General features: G+C 38.6%; 1 protein-coding gene across 1 annotated transcript in view; it reads left to right on the top strand.

Annotated features, from left to right (window-relative positions):
* boc (BOC cell adhesion associated, oncogene regulated) overlaps positions 1 to 15,433 on the top strand; it is a 44,304-nt gene that overhangs the window by 21,259 nt on the left and 7,612 nt on the right. Inside the window, 6 exon segments of the mRNA XM_036558531.1 lie at positions 7,615 to 7,733; positions 7,735 to 7,762; positions 10,400 to 10,543; positions 11,465 to 11,758; positions 13,781 to 14,053; positions 14,599 to 14,864. Coding sequence (XP_036414424.1) covers positions 7,615 to 7,733; positions 7,735 to 7,762; positions 10,400 to 10,543; positions 11,465 to 11,758; positions 13,781 to 14,053; positions 14,599 to 14,864 — 1,124 coding nt within the window.

Raw genomic sequence — 15,433 nt, 5'->3', positions numbered from 1 at the left:
AGAATTAAGGACAAACAAACAAGCCCTGGACATTGTTGCAGTGTTAATAATACAATGTCAGTACTACAATGTTAGTAATGCAGTGTCAGTAGTACAGTGTCAGTAATACACTGTCAGCAATGCAGTGCTAATAATGCAGTGTCAGTAATGCAGTTTCAGTAATGCAGTGTTAGTAATACAGTGCCAGTATTAAATTAATATAGAAGTGCAGTGCAGTACTAGCTGAGCTGTAACTGTGTTGCTTGTGCTGCAGTGTTGTGCAGTGGGAGTTTTAGTTGTGTTTGACGGTAAAGTACCAGGTTGTAGTGAAGTGTGTGTGTGTGTGTGTGTTTTGTCGGTCACTCTGTGCTGGGGCCAACATGGAGAGGGGTGTGTAATGTGACCTTCCATAATATATGAGTGTGTGTGTGTGTGTGTGTGTGTGTGTGTGTGTGTGTGTGTGTGTGAGAACCCATTAGTGCAGGGCCTCCTCCCTGTTCTCCACTGCATTCCTCCAGAGCTACTCAGAGTGTGTTTCAGTTCTGAGGAGAAACAGCAAAAAATCTACATATTCAGATACACATCAATAAATATATTACATGAACACAATTATTGCACAAAGCAAGTAAACCGAAAGCCCAGTTTGGTGATTGGGCAAAAATAGAACATCATAATACTTGAACACCTTTTTTCACTATACTCTATATACGTCACAGTAATAACTGTATTGTAATATTGTGTTTAAAATATTTAATTCTTGTGGAAATGATCTACACATTTGAATCAAGGTAATCAGTGCATGTTGTGTTAGTTCAGACAGGCTCCACTCTGAAGATGAGACACGATGTCAGAGGCTTTATCTCAATCTCAGTGTCCACAAATTAGATGTAAACACTTTCATCTTCCTCTCTCCACTCTCACTTGTCCACTCGCTCACTCCATCTCTCTCCCTAAGGCATTTTATGAAGCTTTAAGTTTCGCTCCACTCTAAGCAAACTTTCTTTGTTATTCAGCCTCTCTCTCTCTCTTTCTCTCTGTTTTTATTTTTTCCCCTTTTTCTGTTTTGCTCTCCTTTATCCCTCTCCCTCCCTCTCTCCCCAGACCTCTATGACCCCCCTCTCTCTCCTTCCCTCTCCCGTTTCCTGGGGCATTAAAAATGAGGAGGTAGGGTGTGTGGGTATCAGATGTAATTGATAAGGTCTATCCACTATGTATCAGGCTGTTGGGCTGCAGATGTGGGCTTTAGCTGGGGCCCCTATAGCAGCCCCTCATTCTAATTTAATAAAGAACCCCTCCTCCTTCAGCCAGGGAGGGGAACAGCTCCTCAGGGAGGGTGTGTCTGTGTGTGTGTGTGGTTGTGTTTTTTTTGTACTTTTTCATGGCTAAAAAGGTCCTGACTTTGTAAGAAAACGAAAGAAGAACAGTTCTAACCTACAGAACCAAAAAATGCTCCTGACTTTGTATTGTGTCCTTTATCAAAACTCTGTTTCATTTTTTAAAACTGCTAGAGCAAAAACATTTCTCATTAGGTCCTGAGGTACAGTACTGTGCAGAAGTCTTTGGCACCTAAAAAATGTTTAAAACCTCTTATCTTGGTAACTGTGTTTTTACTTGTAACAACACTATGTAACATTAGAATAAATTCAAACAAGCATTAATGAATTAAAAAGTAATGATAACTATGTAAGATTTAGCGATTTGGCGGCCTCTCTGGTGGAAATCTGTAATTGCATGCAATGTGCTGAAGAACATTTTGCAACATGGGTTGTGCTTCAGACCCCTTACCCAAGATAATGAATCTGATGGTTGCGAGCGCGTTGAAGAGCATTCAGAGCGAAAACAAACCTTTTTGAAGGAAGATGTGAGTGAATTATCTACTATTATCATCATATCTTCATCAGTTTAATGTTCATTTTGCATTTGAGACCTCAACATCAAGCTGGACCTTGTTTTTGAGCCTGTGCGTGTGTCGGAAATATGTAGACGTAAGATGTGGTCTGAAAAACTCCGGCCAAATCTGACCCGACATGCACTCTAAATTACAGCATGATTTTACATAGTGCAGCTTTAAATTCCATCAACAGCACCCCGATTTAATTTAATGCAGCACTGAATTGTGAAGCCAGGATGAAGGAGATAAACAAAAACATTATCACTATTATTTGTAGTCATTCTAATATTGGTGTTTTTCTTACAGTATCTAAAAACAAGTGTGTGTGTATGTTTGTGTGTGCGAGGCGCTGTCTTCTGTCTCCATGCTTCTCGTCTGTGGCTTTTTTGTTTTTGCTCTGTGAAAGCTCTTGGCTCTCTCTGGTATCTGCCTCTGTAAGAATTCTGTCTGAACTCACTCCCGTCGGGGAGGCTGCGAGGCCGCCTATGCTTTATTTCAAACCTCTCCACTCAAATTCTTCTGCAGACAAGCAAGCCTCCCCTCACTGTGAGCCAACACACTCCCTTCTCCCTCCCTGTCGGTCACATGAGGGGTGGGCGATATGGCAAACATAAAACATCATGATACTTGAAAGCACTTCTTTCTCTGTAGGGTTCTCCATGACTTTCTTAGTGTTGTCTTTTCTTTTTCAGTTTAAGTCTGTCTTCTTTTTTGTGTTCTCTTTTTACTGCATATTATAGCGTAGGGATGGGCAATATGCCAAAAGTACAACATCGAGATACTTCAAGACATTTTCACGATATACAACATGTATCACAGTAATTTCTTTTTCTAAGGTTTACAAAGAAGTTGGAGTGAACAAAATGCAACAGCAAAAAAGGCAGTGAAAAAACTATGAATATATACTGTACATTTATATTTAAAAAGCAGTTTATTTTTGCAGAGAGTTTTTTTGGCTCATACGAATAACAGACTTTGTATATGCCAGTGTTTTCATCTAACCACATCCAAACCTCTGTTCTTCAAACTAACTGACAACATTTCAACTACTTTTTGTTACTTTTTATTTCTTTAATGTTTGTTTGCGTTTATTGCAATATTACATAGCAATTGACAAAAATGAATTAGTAAAATAAGATCATGCCATAATGGGCTGATATCCAATCAGCTACTTAAGGTTTTTAAGCGATGAAACGTGAAAGTGAGATGTTAGCATGAATAACATGACAGTAGCTGACAGTAGATCATCATGGCTATGATGTTATTCACAATAACCTGCAATCTGCAGTGATCTATTACTTTTATAGAAAGGTTTTATACTTAGTTTTGCAAAAGAAAGAAAAAGTACAGCAAAGAAGCCTGAAATATTGTATCTAAAGTGCGTTAGTATTGGCAATTCAAACTCAAAAAACTCAAATAAATCCCTAAAACTCAATCACAATATCAGGTTCAGCTCAGCTTTTGCCGTACCAGATTAACCTGAAAGTTGTTTTTTTCAGTCTGTAAAGTATTTCACAGCTCATCTTGTTTGCTGAATTGTATTTATTTTTGGCTGATTCTAGTTTGTTTAGTTGCTCTGTTGTCATAGATTCCAATCGAAAAGATAGCTTAAAAACACCACAGGTTCAGAATTTGTTGTGTAGTGTACTGCTATGACAAATCACAGCCTGAGTGGGACATATCTTAACCAATCAGATTATGCTGTTGAATCCTACTATTGTATAATAAGCAGTTTATACAGTCACTCAGTACTGTTTGTTGTTCTTTACAGGCTCTCTGTAATTGGGTTAAATCAGTCTTTTTATGATCCATGCAGTTGTTTGATGTTCTAGAAGTACTGAAGATACCCATCATACACTCAGAAAAGCAAGTTGTGATGCAATTTATGACGATAACTCTTAACAGATCATTATATTTCTCTTCCTAGTCTGAAATACACACTCACACCCACCCCCTCCCCTCATACACATACATATTGCGTATTTAATGCACCACTAATTCATTCCAAACTCTGATTATGATCACCCACTGAGGTTGACTCGCTCTCATATGCTCTCACGCATTGGCTCAGGTTCTCTCTTGATTAACTGGTAACCACACACATACATAGGCACAGACGCTGACTCCGCCTCTAAACTGATGCAACACACACAATAGTTACTTTCTCAGTGTGAGTTCTAATGTCATATTCCAGTCTCCCCAGGAACCAGAACACACACACACACACACACGCACACACACAGGCTCCACAGCTCCAGACATAAAAATGATGAATGCTAAGAAAGCCTACAGCATGTATGAAAGCGTTGCCAAGTGGAGTTGGAAGCGAAGCTAATCCATTTTATAAATACCATTAATCCTGAGTGACTCCCAGCATCCCTTGCTCTCAGGACCTCCAGGACACACACACACACACACACACTGTAGTTTTTATACATTTTTATATATATCATGACATACGTATGTTCCATATGCTTGTGTAAGTCTATATATGTAATAATATATGTGTATATATATATATATATATGTATATATATATGTATATATATATATATATATATATGTATGTGTGTGTGTGTGTGTGTGTGTATATATATATATATATATATATATATATATATATATGTACAGATACTTACATATTACTTAGAGATTCTCCCTCCCTCTCTCTCTCTTTCTCTCTCTCTCTCTCTCTCTCTCTCTCTCTCTACACACACGCACTCACTGTGCTTAGGGTGCACCTCACACACACCACATACAAAGCACACATTCATCCTTACCTTCTACACACACATGCACACAATCATAGACATGTTTTGGCTCTCGGATAAAGAAGTACTCCAGACACTTTGTCTTTGTCTCCCCTGTGCAGATGTAGCCTATATGGTTACATTACCCAGGAGCTGATCCAAAACTCCAGCTAACACTCAAATACACCACTTTACACTTCTAATTTAACCCTCTCTTACCTAACGTCCTGTTAGTGACCCATTCTTTTTCCCCCATTAACTCAATAAAGTCTTCTTACAGAACAGTTGGTGAGCACACAAGTCCACTTTGGTCATAGTAAAATGGATCAGCATGTGAAATTGAAGCTCTCTGTGCACTACCATGTTTCCTATCACTGTTTAAAAGAAGCTCTGCTCTGCTTTTATTGTTGAATGCACTGCGAGTGCATGCACACATTCGGAATGCAATACAGATCGGAATGAAAACGCTTATTGAGTTGTCAGAGCTGTCGGATAAAAGGCAGAGAGAATGTTCATGTGTTCATGTGTTTGCTTAGTTTCTTAGATCTTGATCATTACCTATACAACAATAAATACAACAGCAGTTTTGAGAAACCACATTATTAATGGAGAGGATAAGAGAGATGAGGCCAAAACAGCTGCTCTGTTTTTTGGCCAAGGGCACTAAAGCGTTAATGTTGGATGTCCAATAAACATGTTCACTCTCCTTCTTTTTCTCCCTCTGAACTTCTCTTGTACACCTGAGACAGAGAGTGAGTCCTGTGGGGGCACTGAGCGGAGGAATGTGTGCATGTGGGGGGGAGGAGTGGGGGTTAAAGGTACGCTGGGTGGAATTTAGAGGGGGGCAAGCAGAGGGGAATTATAAAAGACTCCTGATTGATTTAGCAAACGGAGCATCACACTGGCTCTCTCCAACCCCCAACCTGGAGTCTTAACTTATCCTGGGATGCTCATCTCCTCTGGAATGATGCGTTTGTGTGTGTGTGTCTGACTTTGTACAGACAAAACAGGAAAAACCTTCGATTAGGGCTGGGAAAATGTGGATAATTGGATCACAGTATGTAAAACACTGTATAAAAATCATTGTACATTGTAAATGTGGCCACTGCTAGAGCTTTTTTCTGTTATAACATATCAAACCTAAAAAAAATGTATCAAAAAATAAATATTGTGTCATGAACATGTCTTGAAATGTCATGATATTGTTTTTTTGTCATATCGCCCAGCCCGACCTATAATGTCAGGTTACAAAATTGTTCTAAAAGTGCCTTTTACAAAATCTTTTTTTTTTAAACTGAAAGAGGAAAAACATTTTTAAGTTGCCGTGGTTAGGTTTAGCGTTAGACTTAGGAAATTCTTATTACATATACATATTTATATGTTGCTGTCAGAACAAAACGTGGTATCTCCATTTTTGTTGTTTTTCACGTTTTGACATAATGTGAAAACACCAACTGACCTTTACATTGTGTGAAAGTTTTATGATGAATGAAAAGTAATAAAGTGTAATAAAAATGTAATTTTGGATAATTACTACTGGCCCAGTAGAAACTATCCAAAATTACTTTTTATTACATTATTAAAACTCACTACATTGACCTCCATTTAAATTTAGGAATGTTTTTTCCTTCTCTCTGAAAACGTAACATTTTGGATATATGTTGTAGTTATATGTGCATTGGAAATTCTTTGTACCATAGTGTGGAACTGATACAGTCAAACCACAGTGTTCTGGTTTTCACGTTAACAGTAATGTTATTTATGAAACATGCCCTTTATTAGTTTTCCTTAGAAAGAGGATCTACTGGAATAGTATTTTAATATTTACTATTGCAGATGTTTTTACAGTACTCTGCTATTTATTGCTGTAGGTACACTTTTGTACCTTTACTAGTCATTATGCCAAAAATCTGCTTAAACCCTGTTAGTTTATCTGTTATCACTATATAATCGACTTCAAGGCCCCATGTTCTGTAATACTATAGCAGTGTATCCATAGTTATCCAGCAGAACTGTGCATGTGCAGTTCAGTACGGTTCGGTTTTTACCTCACAAAACCTTCCCCCACTCAGCCTGTAGCGTGTAATGCAGCTATGCATGACTGAGAGACTTCTGAATTGCCAAGGAATGTAACAAAACCCTATGAAAATCAACCTTCCATAGAAGCTCTGAGAACAGTGGAACGGGCCTGCGTTCATTAAGGGAGAAATCAACAGTTTGGAAAATTTAGATGAAGTGAGAGCAGTGCAGAAACGATCTCGTTCTCTAAGGAAAACATTCACACACACACACTTAGGGTTAGTTGGGCTATTGTGTTGCAGTCCAAACTGGTTTTCCTTCTCAGAAACCGAAGAGGAAGGTCACCTTTAGCCTTTGACCTCATTCTAGCTGCTGGGCACACCAAAGGTCGAAGCAGGCAGACTTTCTGTCTCTGTGTTTTAGTGCTATTGGGTTTCTGACCATTTGATATCCCACTAAAAGCTCCAAACAATGTCCTACCTAACTCCAAACTAGTGCCGTATTTAAAAAGCATGTTTTAAGTAAATGTTCATTACATTCATTTGTTGAGCGTAGTGTGAGGTGTATTACTAATTGAGTAATCTACTGATTGACAATAATTTGAAAGTTAATAACTTTGAGATTAGTTGAGCTTAATCAGAGTCTTTAAAAAGCCAAACAGAGTCTTTAAAAGGCCAAACAATAAAAATTAATTTAATGGAACAATAACAAACCACACATTTAAATGGATCTAATATATGCATTATCACCATGCTAATTGCCGATTAGTCATTGTTATTTCATAGAGAAGGTACATTTTAACTGATGCTTTTTTTTAAATTGATTAATCAAGTTTAACTGATTAATTGTGCCAACTCTGATATCCTTTAAGTGTGTGTGTGGATGTGACTTCGGGTGTCACAAGAGCTTCACTGTGCTAAATGTCCAGGTGTTGTGAGATGCTGTCATTTACATGGTGCTTGTATGTGTGCACAGAACTGAGAGACTTTGAGCCCGATGACCAACAGGAGATTGAGGTGGATGAGGGAAACACAGCGGTGATCGAGTGCCATCTACCAGAGAGCCAGCCTAAAGCCCAGGTCCGCTACAGCGTCAAAGCAGGAATGGCTCGAGACGTCTAAAGGTACATTTGCTCCTCGTCCTCATAGTCTTGGAAGTCTACTAGAATTAATAAATGAGAATTTTTAATAAGCCATTCTGCTCCTTCCTAATGTCACATTCTCATGTTTAAGAACCATGAGATGTTAAACTGTTGTACTCCACTAGAGGTCAGTGTAGAGCCTGAGTTTTACGTTTTGGTTAGGGTTTCTAATCTGTTTAATCCCTAGAAGAAAGCATGGAAAGACTTCTACAGCCGTCTAAAGGCTACTGGACAAGCTTGTGAATTAATTTATTTTATTTATTGTGTTTGGAATCAGCTAACTCTTCACAAACTTGCTGTTTGCCAGCTAAAAGGTATGAAGTAAACTTAGTATGATAGGTGGGCTAGTTACATTAGGGAGGGAAACAGATAAGTATTTGACTTTCAGGCCACATGTCACCTACAATAGATTTATGGGCTGGGTTTATAGTGCAGTAATAGTTTTTTAGTCCTTTTTAAATTGTTTTATTTTAATTTATTTGTTTTTTGATGTGTCTGGTGTGCGGTAGCCTTCTGACATTATTCTGTTTTATTCGATATAAATGTGTGCAAATGGAACTGGAATTTGAAATCAAGTTCATATGACGATGTACACTTTTCTTTGTGGTCCCTTCCAAATACACAGTACTCTGCAGAAGTCTTAGTCCATCTGATAAAATCATATTTAAAACTATTTATCAGTGCAGTATGTGTTTATTTACTTAATCATCATTTGAATACATACAAATAAACATTACTAAATTGTTCAAGTGTGTTAACTTAATAGTTGTCTGTTAGGTCCAGTGTTTACAGTTACCATCCAGTACCTAGTTTATCTAATCCATCCTTCATTAGATTTAATCAGCTGTGCTGCTAATTGAACTGAACAGATAGTTGCGATGGCTGAAGCTGCATTGAAAAGAAGGAAAAACAAACCTGTGTTCTTCAGGACACATCAGTAACTATACTGAAAACAAGAAAGTCCTGTTACTTTGTGCTGTATTAATGTTTATTTATATTTATTCTAATTTTGCATGGTGTTTTTACTAGCAAAACATACTTACTGCTGAGATAAACAGCTTTCCTTGGCTGGCCTAAGACTCCTGCACAGTACTGTATGCCTGTTCTCTCTTACCGCCACTGATTTTGCTGGAATTTGCCTGACCTGTGTTTTATCTGTTCTGTCTCTGTAGCTTGATAAGCTTATCAGCAATATGTTGAAACATGGGAATATTTTGTTTATCTTTGCCATCATTTATTTGTCGTCTCTAAATGTGCTCTCTCGCCATGCCTGGTATGCGCTTCTCTGGCAGCTGCAGTTTCACTCAGAGTAATTGAGTCTTCAGTGCAGTTTGCTCTTGTCCAGACTGCATGGCGCCCCCTGGTGGTCATCAGGTTTCTGATGCATCCCTGAAAGCAGCTCTTGAGACGGTTCTGATATTAAGCTCATATGATAAGCTGATATTAAGCTATTTGGTAAAATATTACTCATCAAAGTTTTTCTTCATGTTTCTGTTAACATGCTAATGTACTTGCTTTTAATTGTGCATAAGTAAAAATACTGTGAGTCAATTTTGTTGTATTATTTTATCATTTGTCTTGTATTAATAAAGTTGTAGCTGCACATCTATTGCTCACTTTCTAGCTTCTAAATGGATGTAACAGGTCAAACAGTCCATTTTTTGAGAGTAAAGAGTTTCGACACACATAATTGTGGAGAAAAAAGTGGGATCGCTGTGAAATGTAGCGGAATAAAACTTAAAACAGAACTTAAAAATGGAAATGAAGTGCTGAAGTACTTACAGTTGTATGCAAATGTTTGAACACCCTGGTCAAATAATGGTCTAAGTGAAAACGTGTGTTCTGTCTTGTGCAGAAACACGTCTGTCTATTTAATTTATGGCACAATTTCTGTTTATTTGCTGAGTTAAGCATCTTGGGGGGAAAAAAGCAAAACATAAAATATAAACTATAATATGTACCAAAACTTTGGCGCACCCCCCCCACCCCCCCCACCCTCCCCACCCCCCCCACCCCCCCCAGAAAAAAAATTAAATTCAGCAAATAAACAGTAATTGTACATTAAAATATGCTGAAGCGTGTCCTCTTTAGAGGAAGTGTTCACCTGTTCACACTTAGAAAATCAACAAAACATGTAATTTGACCAGGAGTGCCCAAACTTTTGCATACTACTGTAAGCTTGGTAACAAATTATATGTACTCTGTTGCTGTCAAATGCTAAGGAGCTAACATTAAATCAGCTTAGACATAGTCAGGGTGGCCGATTAATAGTTCCTGGTGCCAACATTCGAATACTGAAAACACTCCTTGTGTTCATTATATTTCATTGGAAACTGGGGAGAACATCGCTGCTGTGGTGTGCAAGTTATGCAACACCAAACTTGCCTGCGCAAACATGTAGATCTGACTGAAGAACAAGTTACTCAGTGTGAAAACTTTTTACGGTAGAGTGATGTTGTTTCTTCCGTGTTAACCCACATATCCATTCATGTATACTCAAATATTAAAATCATTCAGAATGCACAATCCATAATACACAGAGACCTGCTGTTTAAATAGGCTGTATATCTGTTTGTCACTGTCTGTCACTAACCTTCACCCCCCTATCTGTAACTGTAGGGAATTACCTGATCATGCCATCAGGGAACCTGCAGATAGCCAACGCCACACAGGAGGATGAGGGGCCTTACAAATGTGCTGCATACAACCCGGTCACCCAGGAGGTCAAAACCTCCACCTCTACTGACCGCCTCCGCATACGACGTGAGTGGACATTAAAGTTACAAAACTATCATTATTGTTTTATTTTATTTTATAATATATTGGCACTGTTGGAACAAAACCTCATAATGCAACAGGAGAAGAAAAAACCTTCTTAACTTTCAGTGTGGGTTAATGTAAAGAGATTTTATAAAAACAAATCATAAAATTATGAACCAGCCTAAACAGTTTCAGGTATTTTTAGAAATTTAGAAATAATTAAAGAAAACAAAAATGGAGATGCAAAGTTTTGTTCCAAAGGCATAATTATTGGTTGGTATGTGTTATTGGTATGAATACAGACCACTGATGCATACTCACAAATTCATTTTAATCTTCAACCACCCCTCCCCCCAAAAAACAACTGCATCTCCATATACAATCGTATGCAAATGTTTGGGCACCCCTGGTCAAATGAGATGTTTTATCAATTTTCGAAGTACAAATAAGTTAATGCATCTTCTACAGAGAACTCACTTGTGCTCATTTTAATGGACAGTTGTTTGTTTGCTGAATTTTACATATTTAAAAAAATATTAAACATAAAATGTGACCATTGCAAAAATTATGGCACATTTTTTTTCTTTATGTTGAAATAAATGAAAATTTTTTGCACTAAATTTTGTAGACAATGTGCATAGAGGATTTGTTAACTTTTTTCACTTAGAAACTGTAGCATATTTCTGCAGCAGTATATACACAAACTATACTTTCACCAACTTTCACAAGCACCAGAAAATGTCCCTCAGTCAGCAGTGAGTGACACGGTAGTGTTGTTTTCATTCTTTTTACATTAACATGCTGCAAACAAAGGATCTGAGTGTGCACAGGGTTTACTAAGTTGTTAAAAACTACAGTTACTATGTTCTGTCAAAAGCAGGATCGTATGTGATCTCACTGATATGAACCTCTGTCCTTCTGCAGGCTCCACATCAGAAGCAGCACGAATCATCTACCCGCCCACGTCCCGCTCTATGACGGTGCGGAAGGGTCACCGTATGGTGCTGGAGTGTGTGGCCAGCGGCACCCCCACCCCACAGGTCACCTGGGCAAAGGACGGCCGCGACCTGCGACCCCAAAACAATACCCGCTTCCTCCTCAGCAACCTGCTGATCGATGCTGTGGGTGAGAGCGACTCGGGCACCTATGCCTGCCACGCCCACAACGGCATGGGTTCTCCTGGCACAGCCACTGTACTCTATGACGTGCAAGTAATCGGTGAGTGTTAGAGATGGTGTGACACTACTTTTTCTTTTCTGATACTGATACTGATATTAAAAAATTAAGCAAGGCTATATTTCAGGGTTGATATGTTACAGGATTGGATCAGATTCATTCTTGTCTTAACTCTTCAAAATAACATGCATTTTCTGCTGATATTGGTCTGATAGCAATACCTGTTGATGCTGATATGTCACTTTAGTGAGTGTCTTTATCTGCAGGCTGATGGAACTACCGAAATGTTCAAGTTTAAAGTGACAATCCTTTTCATTTTATATACATTTATAATTTGTAAAGATTGTAGGTTTACATATAAACTAGATGTCAAATGGCATGTTTTATTCAGTGCTTCATGTTCTTTGGTTACATCATGAAGTAATTAAATGACTTTTATCAAGTTATCTGACTTTTGAAATATGAGGTGTTCTACATATTCATTCAATTATTGCTTTATTGTTAATATTTTCTTATTTGACCTTCTCAGTCTGACTTTTCAGAATCATCTACAGCTCTATTTATCATTCTGGACACATTTACGGTTGTTTTTCAGCTTCCTACTAGTGCTTTGAAACCTTTGAATTTGCATTAGACTTGCACATTACAACCATTTTATATCTGCATCTGCAGCGAACTTTGTTTAATATTATTGAATTTCAATTATTGAATTAATATTATAATTTCAAACTTTTCATAACTTTTGGACAGTAGTGTATTGTTTGCGTGAGTTATGCTTTTGTGCAGTCACCTGTTGTAAAGATGTGAGGCACATGTTTTGTATTTGAGCAGAGGAGCGTTCCACATACAGATTAAAGTTAGTCCTGGACTGCGACGTATTTTCAGTAGAGAATCATTAAGGGAGTAATCTGGTCCAGTTCTGGGCTCTTGAAAAAGCAGCCTGTAGTGGTTCAGTTTCATGCTGGGAAATGGAAAGTGTTGCATCTATAGAACAACGAATGGCATTGTGAAAGCTGAGAGCAGTGTGTGTGCCTGTGCCTGTGCGTGTGTGCAGAATGGAGTAGCCGAGACACTGATGAGGTTGTTTTTGTGGGCTCGTCTCTCGGCAGCTGTGATTAATTAAGCCAAGGCTGCTGCTGCTCTAATGAGCGCTGCCTGATTCACTAGCAGCCAACCATCAACTGTTGAGAGAGGGAGAGAGAGAGATGGAGTAGCAGGGGGTGAAAGAGCAAGAGAGAGAAAACAAGGAAGGAAGCAGGGGAGGGGGAGAAAGAGAAAGAGAAACAGTCTTTCCTATTGCTTTACCTTGTACACCTGAACCATGACACCATAAGTGATGTGCAAAAAACACACAGTCAAGCTTTTACAGGCTCAAACTATGCTCAGGCATACATACTGTACTGTATATATTATATACAGTACATGTGCTGTAGTACCGTATTATAGTACTATATACTGGAGTACTGCAATACTATGACATGTAGTACTATGTTACAGTACTAAATACTGTAGTACTATGTTATATGTTATAGAACTGTATTAAAATGCTATATACTGTATACTAAACTGTACTGTAAAGTACTGTATATAGTACTATATTATAATATTGAATGTTATGGAACTGTATTAAAGTGCTAGGTACTGTAGCTCTGTATTATAATACTAAATGCTATAGTTCTGTATTCATGACATTTTCACACAATGTAAAAGGCAGCGGTGTGTGTGCTTTTTTTTTCTTTTGTTTTCAAATATGTTGTTGTACTGTATTACAGTACTTTATCCTGTACTAGTATAGCATAGGGAAGCTTACTCTACAGCTTTTTTTAAGTTAACTAAACTTGAGGGACTTGAGTTTACCTGTGCCTTCAAGTTGAGTTTCATTCAAATTTTAAGTTCACCAAACTTTTTTACAGTGTAGTACTACATTATAATGCTATGGCATATAGCGTTATAAATGAGCTTATAGTGCACTAAAATCATGTACACCTACTTTAGTTACTGTAGGTCTTGACACAGTATCGCCAAAACACCTGACACTCAGACCTCCCTCTTTCTATGTTTCAGAGGCTCCTCAGGTGCGCGTGGAGCTGCAGCAGCAGGAACCTGTGAGGGGGGACACAGTGAGGTTCAGCTGTCAGGTTCGGGGAAACCCCACCCCCAGCGTGTTGTGGCTGCACAACGCGCGCCCCCTTAGCCCCTCCCCTCGTCACCGCATATCTGCCCAGACCCTGCGTGTGCTGAATGTGGGGCCGCAGGATGATGGAGTGTATCAGTGCATGGCTGAGAACTGGGTGGGCGGAGCTCAGGCTGCAGCTAGACTCTTCACTGTGCCTTCATGTAAGTACCATTGCCAAGCACGGGGGGGGGGTTGGTGCACTTCAAGGGATTTAGCAAACATCTTGGGTCAAAAGTGTTGGTCTTGGATCAAATTGCCCTGTCCAGACGATCAAATTCATGAAATGAGTTGGATATGAATATGGAAAAACACAACCCAAGTATTTATTTAAAGTCATATTCAATTTACATAGTATATCAAAGTCATGCAAATGCTTTTCCCTACCACAGTTTAGTGCACTATGTTTCCATTCTTGTTTTTTTCTGGTGTGTATTTCATATTTAACTTTATATCATGCTCATTTCATAAGTTTTATACAGAAGCAAAAATATGCTTCAGTCTGAAGAAGGATAATAAAAAGACTTTTTTTAACTACGTGTTAACCTCTTAAACACTAAGTAGATTAAATATGTGGTTCCTTACATTTCGCTGACAAGGTTTTTAGTTTCATAGTAGTGACTGAGTAATAGGTCTTAATAGATAAATAATAAGCTTTCAGTTTAAGCTGCTGTTGAATCTGCTTTTAAGTGGCCACTCTTGGTTTCAGCACCCTCTCGTCCAGGCCGCCTGCCCCTCATTCGCCCTCTGAGCCCCGATAAGGTTTTGCGGGAGCAAGTTCCAGCCCGTCCTGTGGCCCCCAGTGCAGATGTGCTAGTGGACTGCTCAGAAATCCTGGGAAGCGTCTCTCCTGCTGAGGCTCCTGTCATCTTGAGCCAGCCGCGGACAGGAACGGCTGACTACTACGAGCTCATCTGGGAACCAAGGCATGATGGGGGTGCTCCAGTACTGGAGTACATTATCAAATACAGAAAGGTAAAGCTTGTGGGCTCATTAATGTCTCTCTGAAGTTCCTTTTTGGCTTTCTTTTACTTTAATGTGGTAGTTCGGTCAAATGTATTCAGTCAGCATGTTTGGGGTCTAAAGTTTGCTTCTTTGGTTTTGCACTGGAGCTACAAGGCTAATGTAGCTAACAAGTGATGGAGTCTTATAGCCACTAATTATTAGCATACAAACTGCAGACTTAAATCATGAGGTACTTGCCTCAAGCCCTGTTGAATGGTTAAATGATCTCAAATAGACTTGCTTATGTGGTTTCTGACAGTGTGATGTTCTGTTACCTAGGGAAATGTCCATTGTTATTGAATCATTGCTATAAATGGGAATTCCCCTGATTTTTCAAAATTCTAATTCTAATTAAGTTGTTCAGATGTAAACAAAGAGTGGTCTTTTAGAGTGGTTTGATGTAAAATGCTCTGTTCCAGAGAAACTTACCCAGTCAGAATCTTCCACTGTGGTAGTGATAGGAACCAGACATCCGAAGATTTTAATGCCTCTAAAAAATCCTTTACAGAAAGTTATTATGTTAAATGGTTATAAATATG

The sequence above is a fragment of the Colossoma macropomum genome, unplaced genomic scaffold (genome assembly GCF_904425465.1).
Source record: "Colossoma macropomum unplaced genomic scaffold, Colossoma_macropomum, whole genome shotgun sequence".
Classification (NCBI taxonomy): Eukaryota; Metazoa; Chordata; class Actinopteri; order Characiformes; family Serrasalmidae; genus Colossoma; species Colossoma macropomum.
Note: the sequence above shows the minus strand (reverse complement) of the source record. Positions and strands in the feature narration are given on the sequence as shown.